This window comes from Dendropsophus ebraccatus, chromosome 1 (assembly GCF_027789765.1).
Source record: "Dendropsophus ebraccatus isolate aDenEbr1 chromosome 1, aDenEbr1.pat, whole genome shotgun sequence".
Taxonomy (NCBI): Eukaryota; Metazoa; Chordata; class Amphibia; order Anura; family Hylidae; genus Dendropsophus; species Dendropsophus ebraccatus.
Genome location: NC_091454.1, coordinates 146990312 through 147013890, shown reverse-complemented (window position 1 = coordinate 147013890; position 23579 = coordinate 146990312). Strand labels below are relative to the sequence as shown.

General features: G+C 42.0%; 1 protein-coding gene across 3 annotated transcripts in view; it reads right to left on the bottom strand.

Annotated features, from left to right (window-relative positions):
• Positions 1–321: 321 nt before the first annotated feature.
• The window catches only part of CSNK1G1 (casein kinase 1 gamma 1), a 64224-nt gene continuing 40966 nt past the window's right edge, over positions 322–23579 (bottom strand). Inside the window, exons 11-13 of one of the 3 annotated variants that reach the window (XM_069981615.1) lie at positions 15350–15460; positions 11789–11895; positions 322–2367 (exon numbers count right to left, since the gene is read on the bottom strand). In XM_069981615.1, coding sequence (XP_069837716.1) covers positions 2310–2367; positions 11789–11895; positions 15350–15460 — 276 coding nt within the window. In that variant the 3' untranslated portion in view covers positions 322–2309. Of the gene's footprint in view, positions 2368–11788; positions 11896–15349; positions 15461–23163; positions 23269–23579 lie in introns of those variants that run through there. The other 2 variants (XM_069981623.1, XM_069981632.1) reach the window with 2 other exon arrangements.

The following is a 23579-nucleotide window of genomic DNA, read 5'->3' as shown; positions in this document are numbered from 1 at the left end:
GTGACGGTAAAATATATTTGGTGTTTTAATGGTACATTAAAAAAAGGTTTCAGGTAAAATTATGTCTAATTAACCATTGCAACTCCAAGCAAATGAAAATGCATTCTTTAGACGTTGGGTAGCATATGCAACTTTCTAAATCATTCCCATTAAAAGTGGCATTTGGAATTTATTCATAGTTTGATATACTAAAAATTATTAGTTTAACTTTTGGTATTGTAGTATTTCCTGTCATTACCAGCAGTAGAGTTCTGAAATGCCAAAACCATACCCCCTTAAATTTTTATTTATTTTTTAAGTCACATATCTCAGCCAGAAACATTTAACAGACAAACATTTATTAAAGTTCTTAAAAGAAACACAAAACAGCTTAAAAAAATTCCCCCTTTTAGCTACAGTGCAATGCAATACTCTAAATTAAATATACCTTTAAAAATACAAAAAAGAAAGAAATAAAAAAGAAAAAAAGTGATCTTTGTACAATGAAGGGATTATAGATAAAGTTTCCTGAGGGGAAGGGATTGATCCATCCATGTGGAAAATATGAAACGGAAGGAGGAATAACTTAAGTCCATGTTTACCTCCAAAAACAAAAAGAATCATCTACACGAGGCATTTCCTTGTGGCAATTGTTTTCAGTGTCTGGAAGTTTGAAATGAAGACTGATTAGAACCAAATAAAAAGGCACTGGAGCAGTAGGGAAACCTCAGATCTGTGTACACCAAGTATCCCTGTCTCATCAGTGCATGAGAGATAATCACTTCAGGCAATCAAAGGCTCACAAATGATCAGAAAAACTGCAGTAGAAACTAAAGAATGCTGGATTAGCAATATTTCACAATCTTGAAACAAAAAGGAGTAGGATTCAACCCTGGTTCTAAGCGGAGGATATGACAACAGAAATTATAATGGCTGACTTCAGGATGAAACAAGTCATTGTGGCATGTCTGACTTATGCATGGTTGGCTTACTGCAATATCACGTATGGCCATTTTGAAGTTTGCTTTCTCATTGGATTTTTACAAAGTTCTTAACTTCATGATTTTGCCAAAGAAAATTCTACAAAATAACATCTGGACCAACAAATAACTTTGTTCTTATAGAAAAACCTAGAACCAGCTGTGAAAGATAAAGTTTAAATAGTTGTACAAAAAAAAAAAAAAATTAATTCACAGTTTTCTGCAGCCAAACTCAGTGTATGCTATAACACAATGAAACATTGGTTACCCGCCACAGTAATTAAAAATCAAAGCACAAAGTATTGTTTTGTAGGAAAGTTATAGTGTGAAATACCATGCTAAAAAAAACAAAAACGGAAGGATTTGGATGGTTCCTAATAAAAAGTATAACATTGCAAGAAGATCTACAGTAAGAATTCAAGCATAGAGAGGTATTCCCATAGTATTTAGTCCATGTATCAGTTCCTATCTGATTTTTTTTTTCCCCTGAAGCAGCAACACTAAATACTTATCCTCAGTTTAAATCAGTTGTGGTCTGCTGTATACATAAAGCTAAGCAGGGAGACAAGGCTTCATCATTCTAAAACCTGAGCCCAAGCCTCGCTCTGAGGTGAACGTGCAGCAGAGCAAGAGAATGTACACATCTTATCAATATAAAAAACAAAACAAAAAGAAAAACAAACAAAAAAAGGTATATTTAGTTTAAAGCCAGTAGTGCAACACAGACTCCGTGAGGCATTTACCCATGCAGGAAGCGGCCCATCTACTGTGGAATGCTTTAAATCATCTATACTTTATTTCTAAGGAGATACAAAAGGGAGAAGAGTAGAAGGGGAGCAAAATAAAAATATGAGAGAGCAAGGGTTGGGACCAATTTTATAAACAAAATGTAGTCAAGTTTCTATTCCCTCCAGCCCAAAGTACTGGGATGAGAAAAATATCAAGAGCTGTGAGATGCAGCCCTCAATCATGGCTATTGAGGGGAATAATGGGTTGTCGGTGGTAAAGATTTTGTTGCATTCAAGCAATGAGGGAGTGCAGTAACCTATGTAGTTAATACAAATGGATTGGAAGAATGGTCCCTGGCAGTCCCTGTTCTGAGCTGTAGGCATGGCCCTTTGACTTAGGGCTCTTAGCTCTGAGGGATCGGCATTATTGCACCTAGACTCAGGAACCACTTCTGGGTCGGCCTTCCATTATAGCCGATGACATTCGATTTGTTGTCCAATTTCCCCCTGAAGATTTACACCATAAAGAACCTACATCCTCACCCCCAATGCCCTACAGTCATTGACACAGCGACATTGTAGACGCTAATCTGAACGTTTCCTCCCCAATGGATTATGTAGTTCACTTGTGGTGTCTTTGAGAGTGGTTCTTCCTTTTTCTTTTGAAAAAACAGCAGCACCTGACAAAAAAAATAACAGAAGAAAAGAGAGAGAGGTTAGTTAAATCACTACTTTTCCTACTTTCACTCCTGCAAAATAAGTGCACGGAGTGGGCTCTAAAATAAAAATCAATATAAGACACAAAGGTTTTCTGAAAAAGGGCCAGACAGCTTTGTAGGAAAAACATCGGCGCTGAACAAAGTTATCACTAGTATCACTGCAAAGGTGCTGGTCCCTTGAGGTGTCTAGAACTTCTAAACCAAAAGGAAAGTAAAGGCTGAATGCACCATGTGGGTGGTTAAAGACATTTGAGGAATGACGAGGAGCAAGAAACAAACTGGTGTGTTGCATGCAGACAATATACAAGGTGATAAGGAGTGGTCAACATCTAAGCCAGACAAAGTAGGAATTTGGGTGAAAGGATAGGATTCAAATGGCTAGGTAAAAACTAATAATAAAGGGGAACAATTTGGCACCCACACTGCTAAAAATAAGCATTATAACCCTAGAAGTGTCCTAGACTCTTCTTTAAGTTAAGCAAGTCTTGTTAGAAAGTTTGGTCACTATACAGAAATATTTCCCTCTCACCTTTAAAACATGCACGATAGGCTAAGCATGCATATTTACTGGGAAGTCAGAGAAAATAGCTGTCTGCTATATGTGCACACTCTGTGGCTACATCTATTTAGTGTATGGTCTGCTTTAGACAACCACGTATGTCAGTTTAGTTCTACCTGAAAAAACAAGGGTATCTATAAAACAGAATTATTTTTCTTGGGCATAATAAAGACATGTTATAGACAATACTTTGCATTAGGATGTTAAACGAACATGAGATAAAAGGAAACTGGTTTAAATTAGGTCTATGAGATTGAAAGAGCAGGCCTTTTTCCCATTAGATCCCTCCCCTCAGGACACCAAAATCAATGTATGTAATCAATATATCAGAAGGTTTCTTTCTGTGTGTGTGTGTTTTTTTTTTTTTTATTTGTCAGGGTCTGAGAGCCAGGAGAAGTAAATACTTAGTGTGCTCCCTCCTGACTGTATAGGGGTGTCAAGGTCTCAGAGCAGGGAGAGGAGCACCCAGCAGAACGCATGTCAAATTTTTTTAGTGACACTTTAATATATATTAGACAAGGTAAAATATATTTTTCTTTAGTATACTGTTCTTAATTTCTGAAATCTGATAAAAACATACTTTATTTATAGACAAAGATGCATGCCTACTAAAAATACACAAGGAAAGTATACTTGAACCCAAAATGTTCGTCATGAATGTCAAAAGACAGTGAGGGTTCAGTCCATAAAGGTCATATATAAACTTTAAAAATTAGAAGAAAAAAGTCCCACAACACATAGGAGAAAAAAAAAAATTATGGAAAAAGTACAGTATACACATGCCCTCAACATCAGACTTAATCCCATCGCAACTAATGTAGTTATACTTGATACTTGTAGGGCTTGTCAAGTGAAATATGTTGTGCAAACACATTTAGTAAACTTGCCTCCTTCTCATATGTTCACCCCCCCCCCCCCCAATTGTCTAGGTTACCGACCACCAGTATGCTCTAAAAGGAGTGGTCGACCTATAAAATCGCTCAATGGGTATCAGGGTTTCAGGTGTGCTTTTTCAGTTACAAAAAGATGATCGTTGGCTTTTTGGACAATGGTGAAAGCTTTTCTGAAACTGCAGTTTGTGAACTGAACTGTACTTGTGCTGTGGTGGTGAAGGTGTATCACAGGTGGAAGCTGCAGCGTGTGAGGGTGAACTGACATGTTACAGTAGAGAGGGGCATTGCAAAAATGGACCATAGAGCAGTCAGATGCATCTCTAACAGATCAGTACGGTGTGTGGCTCCCAATCAGATGTCTGCTAACTGCATCTCTAACAAAATTGCATTGGCAGAAAAGGCTTTAATTGTCGTAGCAGTATAAGGTTTGAACCTTCACCGATTGGCAAAAGGGTTGCCGTTTTCTGCTTCATTGAATGGATGGACATTGATATGTTACCCAAGAGAAAGAACAAACACCCTGCAACCTGCAATTCTTAAAAAAAAAAACACAAAATGGTGGCAGCAGCATTGTGGTCTCAGAAATGTTTTTTGTGGTACTACTTTGGGTAGGGGGATTTTTTTTTAGTAAGACTTAATCCATCTAGCTGTAGAAGGTGCAGCTAAAAGTAAAAATTTTATTTGTTGATATCGGAATACCCACTTTTAAAGAGTAGCGATCATTTAAACTTTTGACATGTCATAGCGACATGTCAGAGGTTTGTGTCGTTCGGGGTCTGGGTGCTGAGACTCCCAGCGAGCATTAGAATGAAGGGGAGAAGTGATCTGCCTCTTCATCTCAGTCTTACTGCTAAAGCAGTGGTGGATGGAATTATAACAGAGCCCTATGGAACATCCGGTAATCGCTGTTATAGGTTTAATAGGCTCCATTACGATTCAGTTGACTGCTACTTTAGCAGTGAGATGGAGATGAAGCACCCAGACCCCGACCGATACAAACCTCTGACATGTCACTTTGACATGTCAGAAGTTCGTTTAAATGATAGATACCTTTAAGCAATATACAATTCAATAATGTCAGTGAGAACATGAAGATACATTAACCCACAAGTGTCTAGTAAAAAAAAAAAAAAAATTGTGTTCTGGAGAAGGGTACACTAAAACATTTCACCCTTATAGAGCAGCACTGGCATTAACACAGTATAAAAGAGTCACAATTCTCAAGTCACAGTTTCCATTTATTGGCTTAACTGCTTTTATTACATGCAAAACAGGCTTGTGCATGCGGTCAGAAGTAGCCCAACATTATCATCCCCCTGCCGTGCCATGTTTCAAAGGGGCAGGGCATGGAAATTGTGAGTCTTTGATACTATGTCAATGTTGCTTTAAAAAGGGCAAAATGATAACATGTACCCTTGTACAGATATTGGATATTAATCCACACAGAGGTTTGAAAAAACCTCTATAAAAGGAGAAGTCTGGTGACTTCTAAAAGCCGGCAGCTTTTAGAAGTCTACCTATTCCCTATGCCCGTGGTGAACGGCTGGGCTGGCCGCGGGAGCCCTGCTGGAAGGCATTTTCCCAGAGTCATGATGGACCGGCCGCTCAGCCAATCAGTGAAAAAAGTGGTGTCCCACCCCAGGCACTGACTGGCTGGGCAGCCAGTCTATCAGCCAGGTAGTGACGTGGACACCCTGGAGATCCTGGCATGGGTCCCGCGGCCACTCCTGCCACTCAAGAGAGGTAAGTTGTTACTTGTAATCAATTTCCCCCCTCCCCCTGCAGACTGCCGGCTTTTAGAAATTGCCGTACATCTCCTTTAAAGTGACACTGCATTATAGTAAGTATTATTCATGGGTCCCAACTGCCGTGAAGCCCTGCCTAGGTAAAACTGATGAAATAAGGCTGGTATAAGAGGGTGACAGTATCACTTTAAAGAATAAAATGGGACATTTTATTTTTTTTTATTCAATTTTATCTGATAGATGATATGACCAAAAATATGCGATTCTGACATTTAGTATAATTTTTCCTTTACGACGATCGCCATGCAGGATCAATAATGGTTTATATTAATAAATCAGACAATTCTGCATGTGGCAATAGCCAACATGTTTTGTGTATTTTTTGTTTATGTTTTTATTTGAAAAATGTGAAAAGGAGGGGTGATTGAAACTTTTAATAGGGGAAGGTTTATTTTGTACGGTAGTTGCATATGGATAGCGTTCAGCTCCTGAGCCTGCACTCTATGAACGAACATCAGGCCGCATATTGGTGGTCACTAATTAAAGAAGTTGTCCAGCCTTATGCTGCGTTCACACGGAACGGTTATCGTGCGAATTCGCACGATAACGATAAAATTCGAACGATAATCATACGTGTAAATGCTGGGAACGATCAAGCGACGAGCGATAAATCGTTCATTTCGATCTTTCAACAACTTCTCAAATCATCGTTGATCGTTCGCCAAAAAATTGCAGATCGTTCCGTGTAAACAGTCATTCACCGTTTTACCCTATGTGTGAGATGGGCTTAAGCGATCGCAAAACGAATTTTCCGTATGATATATCGTACTGTCTAAACGCTGATCGTTATGAAAAACACAGTTACTTCAACATCATTAATCGTACGATCGGGCAAATTATCGTTCCGTGTAAACCCAGCATTAGAGAGATTTATCAGACAGATTTTTGAATCCGAAGCCAGAAACAGACTATAAACAGAGGACAGGTCATAAAGGTAAAATTGAGATTTCTCCTCTTTTCAAATCCATTCCTGGCTTTGGCTTCAAAGAGCTGTCAAATAAATCTCTGTGTAAAGGCACCCTTAGAAAAACATGTCTGTTTTGTTCCAGAAACCGTTTGGGTGTGGTTTTGCAGTTCAGTTCCATCAAAGTGAATAGAACTTTATTGTAATACCACATAACCTGTGGACAGGGGTGGTGCTGTTTTTTCAGTTCCTGAATAGCCACTTTAAGTGAGACAACTATTACCATTAATAACAGCTGCATATAATTTCTGCCACTAAACCTTGTTAAAATGCAAACATTAAACAACACCCAATGCCTCTACATTTCAGTACAGATATTAAAGGGTTATTCCACTCAAATATTACTTCTGATATGTTGCTGCCCATGGTGAGACTAAATTTATTCCATACTATTCTATTATCTATGCAGTCTCCTTCTCACAGTTCTCAGCTGCTGCTTTCTGCTGAAGACACAAAAGTGTGTGTGTGAGGGTGCATTTAAAAACAAAGATTTATTTGACAGATTTCTGAAGCCAAAGCTAGGAATGGATTTATTACCTGTTCTCTGTTTATAATCTCTTCCTGGCTTTGGCTTTAAAAAAAAAAGTCAAATAAATCTGTGTGTGTAAATGCAGCCTAACCCTGTCTCCCTTCTGAGACAGGCTGGTGTAAACAAGTCCCTGACTGGCTTTATCTGCAACATTGTAGCTTCTTTGCAATGCTGGGAGGGTTATTCTGATGTCAAGTTGCTAATGATATCACCGATTAACCCTCCCAGCATTACATAGAAGCTACAAAGAAGCTACAATGTTGCAGATAAAGCCAGTGAGGGACTTGTTTACATCAGCTGTCTCATAAGTGAGGGGGAGAGAAAAGCTCACACAGATTTATGTCTTTAGCGGAAAGCAGCAGCTGAGAACTGGGAGAATGAGACTAAATAGATAATAGCAAGCATGGGTTGTTAGTCTCACCATGGGCAGCAACAAATCAAAAGTTATGTTTGAGTGGAGTACCCCCTTAAAAAGGGTTATCCAGCTTTCTTTCAGAGACAGCACGACTCTTGTCTCCAGTTTGGGTGCAGTTTTGCAACTCAGTTCTATTTAAGTGACTGTACCACCAGGCCCAGGCTGAAGCACTGAGGCGGGCCAACCCACCCCCAGCCCCTTCATGACATGACTCCATTAGAATCAATGGAACCCTATCATAGAGGAGATAGGGTTTCCTCCCACTAAGGGTGGGTCGGCCCGCCTCCAGTGCTTCAGCCTGGGCCTGGTGGTACAGTCACTTTAAGTTCTATAAAAGTGGATGGAGTTTAATTGCAAATCAAACCTGAACTGGAGACAAGAGTGGTGTTGTCTCTGGAAGAATAAAGGACATGTTTTTCTAACGCTGGTTATCACCTTTATGTGGACACTAACTTACATATAAAAGAAAGGTGTGTTTTTTTTTTGTTTTTTTTTTATTGTGACAAAAAAAATAAAGCACTTTTGCAAACAGATTTGTAATTAAGACATCTGCATAGCAGCTGCAGATAAAATGGTACTGCGTGTATTCATGGGAACAAAATACAAAAAGCTCTATATAATCTACAGTCATATTGCCATAGCGCTCTGGATTCAAGGGCACTTAAAATAAATAATTGTCCTCATGGATATCTGCCAGGTGTAAAGTTTGAATTTTTTATTTACCATCACTGCTACACTGACAAACCTACAGTAATAAAACTCAACTAAAAGGAGGAAGGCCTTTAATTCAATACCAGACAACATAAGTGAGAAAATGGATGCTGCATTTCTATGACAGCTGATATAAGCGATAATACCCTTGTTTTAATCAGTGAGAATAACTCTAATAAAGCTTTTACAACCCATTAGAATGGTTGGTTAACTCTCTACCACTGTCAATATTTTATTTATAGTAGGCCTTATGATGTAGTTTAGTCTGCATTTGTTTTTCTGCCTCAGTGCTGGACATGATGATTTGCGAACATGCTGTAAAAAAGTGATCTGCTTTTTCAATACTGGAAGTGGATTAGCACTATGGGCAACACTGACACCTTTTTGACAGATTTTTTTTTCCCCTTTAGTATTCTGTAGTAAGTTAAACTGTACCTATATACAAACTCCTGACATGTCACAGACACAGAAGAAACTTGGCTGGTGTCCAGGTGCTAAACCCCTATCAACTGCTAGAACAAGGGGCATAAGTGCTCAGATTAATACTGTGCTTCTTAATTTCTACGCTGTTCTCCTCTGAATGCTGAGCCACTGGTATATGAAATTACTTAACGTCTATAAGACATTCTGCAAATTTGTATACTGCCCAATTCCAGGTCTAAGGAGAGCCAAGCAGAAAACTAGCAGCACAGCACTTAGCCAAGCTCCTAAGTTTTGCCCACTGGTGAGGGTTTCAGTATCCATACTCTCACCGACCAAACCTTTGAATTCAATAGAAAAACAGATCAAAATGGATGCACACACATGCATCTGTTTTTCATCCGTTTCAACGGATTGCAAAAACGTAGTGTGAACCCAGACTTACAAGAGAAGTCTTTAACTCAATAGCTCACCGATTAAGACACCTCATACAGCTGTCAGCCAAAAGCTCATTCAGCTGACAGCTCTATCTCCCAATCCTGATACACAAGCACACTCAGCAGAGCATGCATGTATTCTGAATGAGGAGAAAGCTGCTGCCAGACCTCTAGGGGAAACCCAGCAAATCTCCACCATCTGCTACTGTGGGGGAGTTGGGTTGCCCCAAACACATTAGAAGTTCAGCAGGTCCACAAGACTTTAATGTGTATGGCCACGTTAACAATGCAGAGCTTTTACTAAATAAACTGGGAAATATGCAGACATTTTCGTGTATTTGTCCTTTTTATGTCACATAATAATGACTACAAGCCCCCTAAGTCTACACTGCAGGAAATTAAGGGGTACACATGCTAATCCCATGGGCCAACTCTTAATAGGAAGGGGGGGCCTCTCCATGGTGTGCGCTCCTCAGAGAGAGACTCACCACAAGTTGAGCATTTTCACGCAGCTACAGTGTGTTAAAAGACAGAGAGAGAAAGAGAGAAATATTAATACACCCAAGAGACACTAGGGGGAGGATGGGGGAATGCAGCCATGCAGACAACATGCCTTGCAGGTCAAAAGTATGGGGTATTACATTAAAGTCAAAAGAGGCTGTGACTGACACTAAATACACTATGACCATTGTACAGAGAGACCTAAACAAACCTGGAAACTATCGCTTAGCATCCATTCCCAAATATGTGTCCCTCATTAAGTAAACTTTAGATGGAATGTGTAAATCTCTGAAATAATTGGGTTCTATGCAAATGCATTGATACTTCCAGCATACTGTCTATTGGCAAAAGCCCTATGAGCACAATTTGCTCCAAGTGCCTTACTGCTGGTAGAACCAAGACAGAACCAACGCTTCAATGCCTCTTGTGAACAGAGATCTGCTCTAACTCTCACAAATTATGCATTTTGAAAACATGAACGCAAACAATAGCAGAGATGTGGGTGAGAAATGTTATGCAGAGCAAACACAAGTATGATGGGAATACATCTATACGTCCTTAAAGTGACACTGTCACCCCCAATAATCATTTTTCAATCTTTACAGGTGTGTGTAACCCGCCTATATCTCTCTGCATACCTGTAACTATTTTTCAGTTTCATGAGGTGGCTTTGCCTGAAATTGTAATTTGGCCGAGTATGTTCTAGAGCCACTGGGCGGGGCTTGGTCCCTGAAGCGCCACATAGCCCCGCCCATTACAGCGCCATTGACCCCGCCCCCTTGGGCTCCGTTTTGAGGCCTCCTTGACGTGCAGGTCCACATCTCCCGCGTGCGGGAGCGTCATGTGGCGCGCAGGCGCAGAAGGTGACCGCCGGGTCACCCACAGCCGGGCTGTGCGTGCGATCGCACAGCCCACCGATTACACCGGCCGCACCGTCCCTTGTTGTGTGGGACTCTCCGGAGGCCTCGCTGCGGCTGTGAAACCCTCCTCACAGCCAGCAGCGAGGCGCAGACATAGTGCGCAGGCGCACTGCGGTGTCCGCCGCGCACTGCGCATGCGCCGAAAAGGACCGCCGCAGTGCGCCTGCGCACTATGTCTGCGCCTCGCTGCTGGCTGTGAGGAGGGTTTTACAGCCGCAGCGAGGCCTCCGGAGAGTCCCACACAACAAGGGACGGTGCGGCCGGTGTAATCGGCGGGCTGTGCGATCGCACGCACAGCCCGGCTGTGGGTGACCCGGCGGTCACCTTCTGCGCCTGCGCGCCACATGACGCTCCCGCACGCGGAAGATGGCGGGAGATGTGGACGCCCACGTCAAGGAGGCCTCAAAACGGAGCCCAAGGGGGCAGGGTCAACGGCGCTGTAATGGGCGGGGCTATGTGGCGCTTCAGGGACCAAGCCCCGCCCAGTGGCGCTAGAAGATACTCGGCCAAATTACAATTTCAGGCAAAGCCACCTCATGAAACTGGAAAATAGTTACAGGTATGCAGAGAGATATAGGCGGGTTACACACACCTGTAAAGATTGAAAAATTATTGGGAGTGACAGTGTCACTTTAAAGTTTACCTATTGGTATAACTTTCAAAAATAAACAGTAGATGTGACATAAAGCATGTTTGCAATGCATATTTTTTTAGCTATCATGCCTAAAAAAAAAACCTGTCTTTTTCTTTTCAACCAGCACAAAACTAAAAAGCTGCCTTCAGCTGGACACTGGCCCTCGATACAAGTATAGTTTTGTTTTAAAGCATGTTAACTAAAAAAATTAAAAAAAAACCCTTTATGTAATTTAGAAACTTGCTTTATATCACATCCCCTGTTGATTTAGAAAGTTATAATGACAGGGACACTATACACTTGTGTGGTCACTATAGTTGCCTACTGTAAAATAAATCTGATCAGTTCAACTGGTAACACTATTCTGTCATAGCAGAATACAGTGTCTGACAGGAACAGTGGTTGCTTACTAAGTTCTCTGCAAACTGAATGCATGCAGAGGTAGCTGCAGCTAAGGCAGTGATTTACATTGTAATAAAAGTAACAACAAAAGGGCAAGATGGGAGACAAGAAACTAGATGAGGTACATGGGAAAATAAATGGGTACACGTGCTAGGGTTGGATTTTAGGTGGTAAGAAAACACAAGCACATACTTAGCTTCTTCAACAACCTCCACTTCGGCCTGCGCTGTGATCGGTGCATTGGAGTGACCACCTGTTTGGTCATCAGCATTCAGCTGCCCATTTGTTGAACTCATCACCTGTAGGATAAATGCATTAAAATAGTATTAGTAATAGTCAAAGTAATAATCTAACAGAGTGGATTGAAAATCTAAAGCAGGTCCTAAAATTTGCTGTGAATCTTTTCTCTGAGGGTGCGTTCACACGTACCGGATCCGCAGCAGATCTGCAGCAGATTTGATGCTGTGTTCAGTTATTTAGATGAAATCCGCTGCAGATCCAGTACGTGTGAACGTACCCCAAATGTGAATTGGTTATTAAAAAACACCATCCACTATCATGCCTAAACGTTGGCTTAAAGGGATATTCCAGCTACATCAGTGGTGATGTTTTGCTGATGCAAAACTGCAAATCCCATTAAGCCTGAACAGCCAAAGAGTGGTCAGGCACAATGGGAATTTTAGCTTTGCAACAGCTAAAAGACACAGGTTATGTGTCACTGAATTACATCAAGTGATTTCAAGTCTCTAGGATAGGCAATCACTTGGTTAGGTTCCAATCCATTGGTGAGGGTCCAATGAAGACAGACCCGATCATAAGGACTGCAACTTGAATGTTTTCTTTGTATAGCAGCCACTTAGCAACAACATTTATCCCTCAAATAAAGAGGTGTTGCATTTCTCAGTATAGCAGGTGGCCGAGGGCAATGCTGTGCAGTGAAAAACTGACCTGTCTACAGTGTTAAACCAATAGCATATCAGTAAAGTATGCCCTCAATTTATGATCAGTAAAAGGTCCTGGACCTCAAACTGGAATACCCCTTTAGGGCCCAGTGACACATGCAGGATCTGCTGCAGATATTAATGTAACTAAATGACTGAACTCAACGTCAAATCTGCAGCAGCTTAAGTGTGAATGTGGCTTTAAATCTTTAATCATGTTCTGTATCAGGCACTGGGAAACATCTATAGGTAATTCCCATCCAAAACGTAAAGCCATAATTTGTAGTTAACATTTTTCCTTATGACTCCTAGGGTGAGTGCAAGGTAGGAAGGTAGCTTGTATGAAAACCCCCCTTTTAATGCTACCTACGCCAAAATACTTTTATTTGTCTCTCAAAAGTCGGTGTATTGTAGTTATATCAATGTGAGTAAATAAAAGCAACATATCTACAGTCAGTTGATAACATTTTATACAGCAATAATACTTTTTACTATTCGTAAAAGCAAAAAAATTATTAGACTGCTGAATTGAGCTTTCATTTACCTATGTGGCTACACATGCAGCATATTTGCAGGCCATTAGCCCTAGACCACTGAGGACACCAACTGAAAAAAGAACACATCAGCCCCTGTGGCATTTCATCAAAAAGTTGTAGTGTGTGGTCCCACCTTGTAGGTAGTTAACTTTTTATTTCAACTCACATCACTTGAGTTTTTGCAACATACAGTAAGAACTCAGGTGTAGTGCTCTGCATATTAAACATTGAACAAAGAGCAGACATTGATGTGTAGCTAATCAAGACACCAAAGGGCCTTTTTACATGGGCCAATTATTGTCCAAGGAGTGTTGCTAGAAACGCCCATGTGAAAGCGACAGTTTGTGCGGCTAAGAAAGATAAAGAGAAACTGACAGAACAGATATATCTGTGCTGTCAGTTTCCAGATCACAAGCAGTGTATACTTACCATCTGCGCTGCTTGTGACCCAGCATATGGTTCTCCAGCTGCTGTAACTTTAGGCCCTATCTCCTCCAGAATGACTGACGGCTGGAGGAGGCAGGACCTGAAGATATAGCTGGTGCGATGACTTAAGAGCCATATATTAGATCACAAGCAGTGTGGTTGGCAAGTATAGACTGCTGCTTGTGATCTGGATAAAGACAGCACGGATATATACATATCTGCACTGTCAGTTTCCAGGATTGCACGAGTGATACAAGGATCTTTCTTGCAGACCATCTGCTAAATTTCTTGTGCTGTGTAAAGGCAAAGCAAACAAGGCTCCGATCTTGCTGATTGATGCTCGTTTGCAGCCCCCACAGCTGAGAAATTTCTACGTCTAAGAGGACCCCAAGTGCTGTCAGTGGTAATGACATTGCAGCTACAGCTGCCAACTGGGTGGGATTACATTGAGCAACATATTTCATCACACAATTGGCATCTTTGTGGGTGAAGAGCTAATGGCCTGCAGTTCTGCCCCAAATGTAGACAAATACAAAGAGTTATAAGTGTGCTGAACTTTGCATTAACCAATTGAAAAGGGGAGACTGCTGTACAGATCAAGTGACAGAGGGGGACATGTTGCTTGTTTTTAATCACACAGTTATAATATATTAAGTTGGTGTATCCTTATTATCTTTTACTAAAGAAAAATAAAAGTATTTTAAATCTGTGGCTGAGCGCACAAAATGAGTATGAAAGGCCTATGAGCTTTAGTGATTGCAATTTATATTTAAGACCCTACAGTCCTCATTTATCTTTATATCTTCTGCATTATTTCACACTATACATGTTAGTGGAGTAAAAAGGAGTGTGGCTTCCTGCTTGGCAAGGATTTTAGGGCATAGAAGAAATTCAACTTCTATAACTATATCAATAAATTGGAAATAAGCCAAACATTTTTCAATTTCTTCTCCACATAGACCTTTGTGATGGAAATGTAGTGTAATTTAGCCAATGTCAGGCTGCTGTCAGTTTGGATGATCAGACCCATAGTCAGACCAAGGCCAGCAGCCATAATATAGATACAAATATGCACCTGCAGTGTGCAACAGTTAACAAAATAGATCTATACTGACTGCAAATCTCTTACAATGTATGTGAATCAGACTAGCTTTCACTTTGGTTTAAATTGCGTCTCTTCGGATAAATGTGGGCATTGCTAACAACAAAGAGCTACAAGTTAAAACCCTAAGGCCATGTTCACACAACATTTTTTCCTCTCTGTTTAAAATGATGTCCGTTATCTTGAGGTTAAAATGACGGATGTCATTTTGCTGTCTTTGGCCGCCCCTCAATGATGGCTGTTGGTACATTATTCTAGTTTAGGTGGACTAATTGGGTTATGTGAGTCTTTAAATGAAAAGCCATTGAATTTAATAGTAAAAATGGTGAAAGGACTGAAAGAATAACTGTGTGAGAACTAAAAAATAAATAAATGTTTGATGTTTGCAATAGATGTCCGAAAATAATTGACATGATCATTATTTTGACGTCTGCGCAGACAACGTCCATCATTTAATATACTGTGTGCATTGGACGTCAATCATTTCATTGGTTTCAACACACTGCATTGAAGTCAATTAAATCGCAGCTATAACAGACTTTTTAAATAGCAAAAGCAGACGCCTTTTCTCTTTTGACGTGGTGTGAACATAGCCTAAGAGGACACATACAGCACATAAAAGACATTACGTCTACAAGTTCAGAAAAATCTGCTCTAAGAAAATGACTGCATTCATATCATTTGCTCACATTTTCTAAATAATTGTTCTTCACATGCCTAAAATACTTAGCCCAACATGCTCTAATACCTGCACAGATCCCCCATGCCGGTCTGATGCCAGGTGAGGTGCCAGGTAAGCGGGGTGAGCCTGTCGGCTGGCCTGTAACTCCCAAGCTCCTCGGCGGTCTGGAGCGCCCGTCTGCGCAGAGGCGTTAGGAAGCATGCGATTGCGAGGTGTGGAGGAGAGGGGTATTTGGGGAGAAGGAGATCAGCCAGGCCAAAGCAATGGAAACAGATCACTGTGTTAGTGGAGGTGAGTAGAAAGCCAAGCTATGGTCGCGTGCTGCAAGCAGAGCAAAACACTCAGCCCTCTCTCTACTGAAAAATGGAAGGTGTCTCAAATCTATAAAAACTAAAAACAAACAAATAATAAAAAAAAAAAAACGACAAGATCTGATGTTGCCCATAGAAACCAGACTGTCTGGTTGCTGTGTCTGCAACAGATTTTAGCATATGCAGCTTGCCATTTTCCCTGCAAGTGAGGGCTGGCATAAGAGTCCAAGCGAAATATAAATTGTAAAAAGTAACAAAACAGCAAGATGCATTTATTTAAACAGAACTCCAAGGCATCAGTCCAACAGTCAGTGTAGAATTAGTAATACAACTGCTCCAATTACTACTAGCTAACACTATTTACTTCTCAGCAGCACGTGCTTCCACAACCACAAGTCAGTGCATCATTTCTGGATCCTAGTAATTACAGCAGTACATACTGTATAATGTTCCATTAGGTCTGTAAGCAACACTAAATACAAACATCCAGTTAAAATAATAATAGCAGGGCATTAAAGTGACTCTGTACCCACAATCTGACTCCCCCCCCCCCCCCTCCCCAAACAGCTTGTACATTCAGATAGCTGCTTTTAATCTAAGATCTGTACTGGGGTCTGTCCGGCAGGTGATGCAGTTATCATCCTAAAAAACAACTTTTAAACTTGAAGCCCTGTGTCAAATTGGTGTGGCCTAGATTGTGTATGGCCTAGTCCTGCACTGCCCCTCCTACCTGCCCTCTTCACCATTAGGACACCCCTGGGCAGATTTCTGCTTATCACTTGTCTTAACACTGCACATATGCTGGATTGTTAAGGCACCTGTGCAGACTTCAGGCAAGTGAATAGGTAAAATAATGCCCAGGGGCATTCCTAAAGGTGAAGAGGGTGGAGAGGAGAGACAGAGAGGTGGTGCAAGCCCAGGGCACAGAAACTCTAGGCCACGCCAATGACACAGGGCTGCAAGTTTAAAAGTAGTTTTTTAGGACAATAACTGAATCACCTGCCAAACGGACCCCAGGAGAGATCTTAGATTAAAAGCAGCTATGCGACAGTACAAGCTGTTTGGGGAGGGCAGAATGTGGGTACAGAGTCACTTTAAAGAGAACACGTCCCATTTAAAATGCAGTCCATTCTGAATACAGCGTGTTATAGAAAAGGAAGAGGAGCAGCAGAATTGCAGGATAACTTGTCATTCCTTCATGTAAATCTCTGCTCATTCTGGGCTAAGGAGTCAAGTAGGCAGCTCTACTGACTGACCACACAAATCTATATAGATCAGTCCTGTCAAACTCTGGCCCGCGGGCAGAATCTGGCCCGTGGTGTTATTTTTGGCCCGCCATGCTTTTCCATTGCTGTGTGAAATTTGGCCCACCGGACATTGCAGCAGATTATAATATGGGTGGTCCGTAGAGCTGCTTGGACCACCCATATTATAATCTCGTAGGCTGCAGGCAGTTTTTAGTTTGTGGCCTAGAAGTATCTCAGTAGTGCCACAACGCTGGCAATGTGGTGAAGTCATCGCGCGCCTCCTGCAGCCTCTGGAGCCACAGGAAGAGTGAGTCCAAGCTAAGGGGGCAGTCATGAACAATTACAGTAGGGGCTGGCTTCTATTTTAGAGACTATTCTTGAGGACTGGCTTCTACATAAGAGACTGTTGGGGAGGGATGCCTACTATTTAAGACTACTGGAGAGGGCTGGATACTATATAAGAGACTATTTTAGGGACTGACTTCTACATAAGACACAATTGGGGAGGGCTGGCTACTATATAAGACACTATTAGGAGGGCTGGCTACTATATAAGACACTATTGGGAGGGCTGGTCACTATATAAGACACTATTGGGAGAACTGGCTACTATATAAGACTATTGGGAGGGCTGGCTACTATATAGGACACTATCAGGAGGGCTGGCTACTATGTAGGTCTCTAATGGTAGGCCTGGCTAGTATATGGGGCACTATTTGGGGTGGCTACTACATGGGGCACAATTATGGCATTACCTACTGCTTGAGGGATATAATGGGTAACTTTCATGTCAGGAAAATTACTTTAGGATAGGCAGTGCCAGGAGAGCTGCATGCAATCTTCATTAAATATCATGATTGGCCCGCAACTTTGTCCAATTTTATAATTCTGTCCCATGGTGTATTTGAGTTTTACACCCCTGATATAGATCATTTTGCTCAGCTCCTCCTGTTGACATAATGCCACCATTTGGACTGCATTTTCAATGTAACAGGCTCCCTTAAAAAGGCAGAAAGAAATGAGATTTACATCTCAGAGACCCTGGACATTAGACATTACAAAGGGACTGAAAGGGACAGCAACACAGCAAATAGGACAGTGCTATAAAAATGTGCTTGTATGTTTGATAGAACTTAGCCAATGTCTATCGGTTAATATGGTTAGTGAAAGTTAGTGAAACTCAAGACAAGAATGAAAAATCAGCCACACGTGTATCGCAACGTTAACTAGGCTGCAACTGAAGCCATGACCACAGAGAACCACTTGTAAGAGCACCTGCCTGCAAGTAGCTATTGCCAGTGGTGCCTAATTGTCAGGGCCAGCACAGACCTGGGGACTATAAGTCATCTCCACAATGACTGCAAATAAAAAACTTTGGGCATCTGTTGGATTGTAATTTTTTAACCCCTTAACGACATCGGGCATAAGTATACGCCCCCGCAGGGTGGGCTTTAACGCAAACGGGCGTATACTTACGCCCGATGTTTCCCCGATCGCTGTGTGTTCACACACAGCGGTCGGGGAAGATGGCCTGCTATAATGTATAGCAGGCCATCTCTGCTCGTCGGCACAGGGGGTGATTAACCCCTCCCACGCCGAAGATCGCTGCTATATGCTTATCTATACAGATCAGCATATAGCAGCTGAAAACAGCTTTCCGGGTCATCGGTGACCCGGAAAGCAATGGCGATTGGTGCTGTTCGAGACAGCACCAATCGCCATTAGTGTCCCCACCAAAGATGGTGCCGATGCCACTCCCACAATCGCCGTGATAGGTCGTCCAGCGTCGGAAATCTTCGTAATCGCTCGGGTCCTCGTGTTCGGCGGGCCTCGGTAATCTCCGGCAGCGTCGCTCTACCGCCCCCTAGCGGCTGATCAGTGAATATCATTCACTGATCAGCTGCTTTGGGTTAAAAATATATATATATTTTTTCCCAATTGTTTTTTTTTCCTTTTTGTGCACCCTAACGCCGCTGAGTGCTGATCAGCATCGCCCGTAAGTGCGCCGCTGATCAGCAACTCCTCCTTTTTGGCGTAGGGGCGTTTTTCCCCCCTATATCCTACCGCCACTGGCTGCTGATAAGTGCCGCACATAAGTGCGGCATTTATCAGCAGCTCCTTTCTTGGCAAAGGGATATTTTTTCTTACTGTCAAAAAAAACACGCAAAAAACACTACACTACACAAAATATTTACACTACACCACTACACATTTACATACCCCATATACCAATCCCCGTATAAAGATGGCCCCCAAGGTGTTTTCGGTGTCGGACGCATACGTTAGTATTGCCTCAGACACCGAAACAGCCAGTGAGGATGAATGGGGGGATCCTTCTTTCCTCCATTCATCCTCATCATCCAGTGCAGTGTCTGGGGGTAGCGTAGCGTACACCGCCCCCCAGACACGTCTTTTCCGCCAGTACCGTCCCAATAAGAGATGACGGTATGGCGTGAAATTCTACACACTCTGTGAGAGTACCTCAGGGTACACTTACAGATCCAGGGTGCGTGCACACTGCGGAATGGCGAAGGATAATCCTTTGTGCATTCCGCAGCTGGCACCTGCCGGCGGACTGATGCGGGTGCGCGTCTCCACCCGTGTCATAGACTCCATTCTATGCACAGGCAGATTCCGTTGTCCGTCCAAAGAATGAACACATTGGACAGAGGGCAAAATCCGCCCGTGCATATAATGGAGTGTGACACGAGCGGAGACGCGCGCCTCCATCGGTCCGCCGGCGGGTGCCAGCTGCGGAATGCACAAAGGGTTATCCTTCGCCATTCCGCAGTGTGCACGTACCCTTAGAATGTATGAAGGAAGGGACACCCGAGTCCTGCCCCCAGATGCCCCCCCCCCCCCATCCTCGGAGTTAGTGGAGAGATCATTCGGGAACTGATCTTCCCACTGCTGGATAAAGGTCACCACCTGTACGGGGATAACTTTTATACCAGCGCCCCTCTTCTGGTCCCTCGCTGCCTGAGCTACTGTAGCTTGCGGCACGATCCGTAAATATCAGAAGTAGTAATAAAGCCCTAACATTTAGCAGCCATGGAGCGGACCCAGCGCTTCTGGATATGAAGGACCCCGTATCGCACCAGGACAACATTTTCCAGGTGACGTCCCCCACACTGGAAACCAGGAGACCCCAGAAGAAGTGCAGAGTGTGGCGTAACAGGGGGATCAGGAAGGACACCATTTTCCAGTGTGACACCTGTCCTGATCCCCCCGGCCTCTGCATACTGGATCGCTTCAAGGCGCACCACACGTCTTTGGAGTTCTACATTATCTAAATTCTGTTCCTTATTCCTATTTCAGGGGTCACGTTGACCAAGGGATTATTCTGATCGCCATTATGGAGTCGGGAAGGAATTTTTCCCGTGATGAGGCTACTGTCGTCTGCCTTACGAGGGTTTTTTTTTTGCCTTCCTCTGGATCAACACAGGTTGAATTTGATGGACACCTGTCATTTTCAACCTTATAAACTAATAATTGGCCTAATACCCCCAAATAAATTAGAATGGTCCCTTTTCCCTAGCTAAATAGATATGGCCGCCATTCCCATTAGAGGATGCCATGATGCAATTACAAAGCCTCTGTGCGGCCAGGACAGTAGAAACACCCCACAAGTGACCCCATTCTGGAAACTACACCCCATAAGGAATCTAACAAGGGGGGCAGTGGGGATATGGCCCCCTGGTGACGGCCACATTTAAGCCGTGAAAATTTAAAAAATTGTATTTTTTATTTTCATGGCACATGTTCCACTTATGTGCCCGTCACCAGTGGGGTCCATATGCTCACTGCACCCCTTGTTAGATTCCTTATGGGGTGTAGTTTCCAGAATGGGGTCACTTGTGGGGGGTTTCTACTGTCCTGGCAGCACAGGAGCTTTGTAATTGCAACATGGCCTCCATCCTCCATTCCAGCCTCTAAATGGCGCTCTGTCCCTTTGGTGGCTTGCCCTCTGCCCATATGGCACATTATGCCCACATGTGGGGTATTTTCGTACTCAGGGGAAATTACCCTACACGTTTTGTGTTCACTTTCTTTTTTAACCCCTTGTGGAAAAGGAAAAAATCAAGGCTAGACCAACATTTAGTGTAAAAAATGTTTAATTTTTACACTAAATCATTGATCTTGTCTTGATTTTTTCATTTTCACAAGGGGTTAAAAGATAAAAAAAAAAAAACACTAAATGTGTAGAGCAATTTCCCCTGAGTATGGAAATACCCCACATGTTGACATAAAGCGCCACGCGAGTGCAGGGTAAGCCTCCAAAAGGGAAGGAGAGCCATTTGGCTTTTTGAGGCTGGATTTGGCTAGAATGGATGATGAACGCCATGTTGCATTTACAGAGCCCTTGTGCTGCCAAAACACCGGAAACCCCCCACAAGTGACCCCATTCTGGAAACTACACCCCTCAAGGAATCTAACGAGGGGTGCAGTGAGGATATGGACCCCTTGATGACGGCCACATTTGTGCCGTGAAAGTGAAAAAATGAAAATTTTTCACTTTCATGTCACATTGTTCCACATTTGTGCCCGTCACCAGTGGGGTCCATATGCTCACTGAACCCCTTGTTAGATTCCTTGAGGGGTGTAGTTTCCAGAATGGGGTCACTTGTGGGGGGTTTCCAGTGTTTTGGCAGCACGAGGGCTCTGTGAATGGGACGTGGCCCTTGAAACCCATTCCAGTAAAATCCAGCTTGCAAAGGCCAATTGGCGCTCCTTCCCTTTGGAGGCTCGTCCTGCGCCCGCTTGGCACTTTATGTCCACATGTGGGGTATTTCCGTACTCGGGAGAAACTGTGCTACATGTTTGGTGTTTTTTTTTTTCTTTTATCCCCTTGTAAAAATGAAAAATGAAGGCTAGAACAACATTTTAGTGTAAAAAATTGAATTTTTCCTTTTTTCCACCACATTGTTCTGAAAATCTGCGAAGCACCTGTGGGGTCCAAATGCTCACCGCACCTCTTGTTACATTCCTTGAGGGGTGCAGTTTTCTAAATGGTGTCCCTTTAGGGGTGTTTTTTAGGTTTTGGCACCCCAGAGCCTCTGCCAACCTGAAGTGGTACGGTCAAAAATGACCAAATATAACGGAGGCGTTGAAATTCACTAGGCGCTCCTTTATATCTGAGGCTTGTGGTTGCGTCAAATAGCGCAATAGGGCCACATATGGGGTATTTCTATAAACTGCAGAAACGGGGCAATCAATATTGGGGTGCATTTCTCTGGTAATGGGTTTATCATTATGAAAGATATTGGATTACAATAAAATCTCTGCACAGAAAATAAAAATTTTCAAATTTCTTACACACTTCACTTTTATTTCTGTGACTCCCCTAAAGGGTTAAAAAAACTTTCTGGATGTGCTTTTGCAGAGTTTGGGGGGGTGCAGTTTCTGAAATGGGGTGCTTTGTGGGGCTTTCTAACATACAGGCCCCTCAAATACACTTTGAACCTGAACAGGTCCCTAAAAATATCTGATTTTGAAATTTTACAGAAAATTTGGAAAATTGCTGCTAACGTTTTAAGCTCCCTATTGTCTAAAAAAAATGAAATAGTTTAATAAATGCCGACAACATAAAGTAGACATGTTGCTAATTTAATATATCATTTATGTGGCATAACCATTTTCTGTATAAGCAGAAAGGTTTCAAAGTTTGAAAAATGCATTTTTTCACGTTATTTTGGTGTTTTTCATAAAGATTCGTTATGAGTATCGACTCCATTGTACCAGAAATGTAAAGTACAATATGTCACGAGAAAACAATCCCAGAATCAGCCGGATATGTAAAAGCATCCCGAAGTTATTAATGAATAAAGTGACACTGGTCATATTCATAAAATTTGTCTCTGTTCTTAAGGCCATTTCAGGCTCTGTCCTTAAGGGGTTAAAGCTTTTAAAACAGAATTAACCAAAGTAGCATAAAAGCAAGATACATGTTATGATAAACTTTTGTTATTTCAACTATGACCAGAAAGTTCACACAACAGGGACATCAATATAAAATGTATCCATCATTGGATGTTTTTTTTTTTTTTTTTTCATTTTTGCCTAATTTAGAAATACATGAGAATATATGAAACGTGTAGTATCCCTTGTAAGAGGAAAGGGGATCTCTGCAAACATTCTTGAGCAGTGTAGGCCTGAAATTCTCAAACCCCTGTTTTTTCCCCAGCTTCTATTATGCTAGTTTTCACCAATATTCAACTATTAGCAAATAAATAAATGTGAGTGAGTCCAAATGATCACTTTATTTTGGGATGGTTTTATCTAGCCAATACAGTTAATGATATGTAAGAAAGCACCAATATGCTACTTCCCTACCCATTTAGCTCCACGCACTTCCCCCTGTTATATCACTCAGAGCATGAACACTGAAGCTGTCTTGTGAAACGGTAAGAGAATTTGCCGAGATGCTCTGCACTCACACAAAGCACAATACAGAAATTAGTGAAAGGGATTTGGATAAAAGGATGGGATCATTAAAAAGGGAATGAAAACAATTCTTAGACATAGTACATCAAAAAAGAACACATTCTAGCAAAACCAACACACATTTCATCCACTGAAAATGGACACAGTGAGGTGGAACACAGGGTTGACCAAGTATGATTAATATTTTTAAATGAATAAAATATATAAGATAAATGTAATGAAGGGAACATAAAAGCAAAAATAAATAAAACAAACAAAAACAGCAGCAGGAAAGTTCTCATAGAAGGTTGGGAC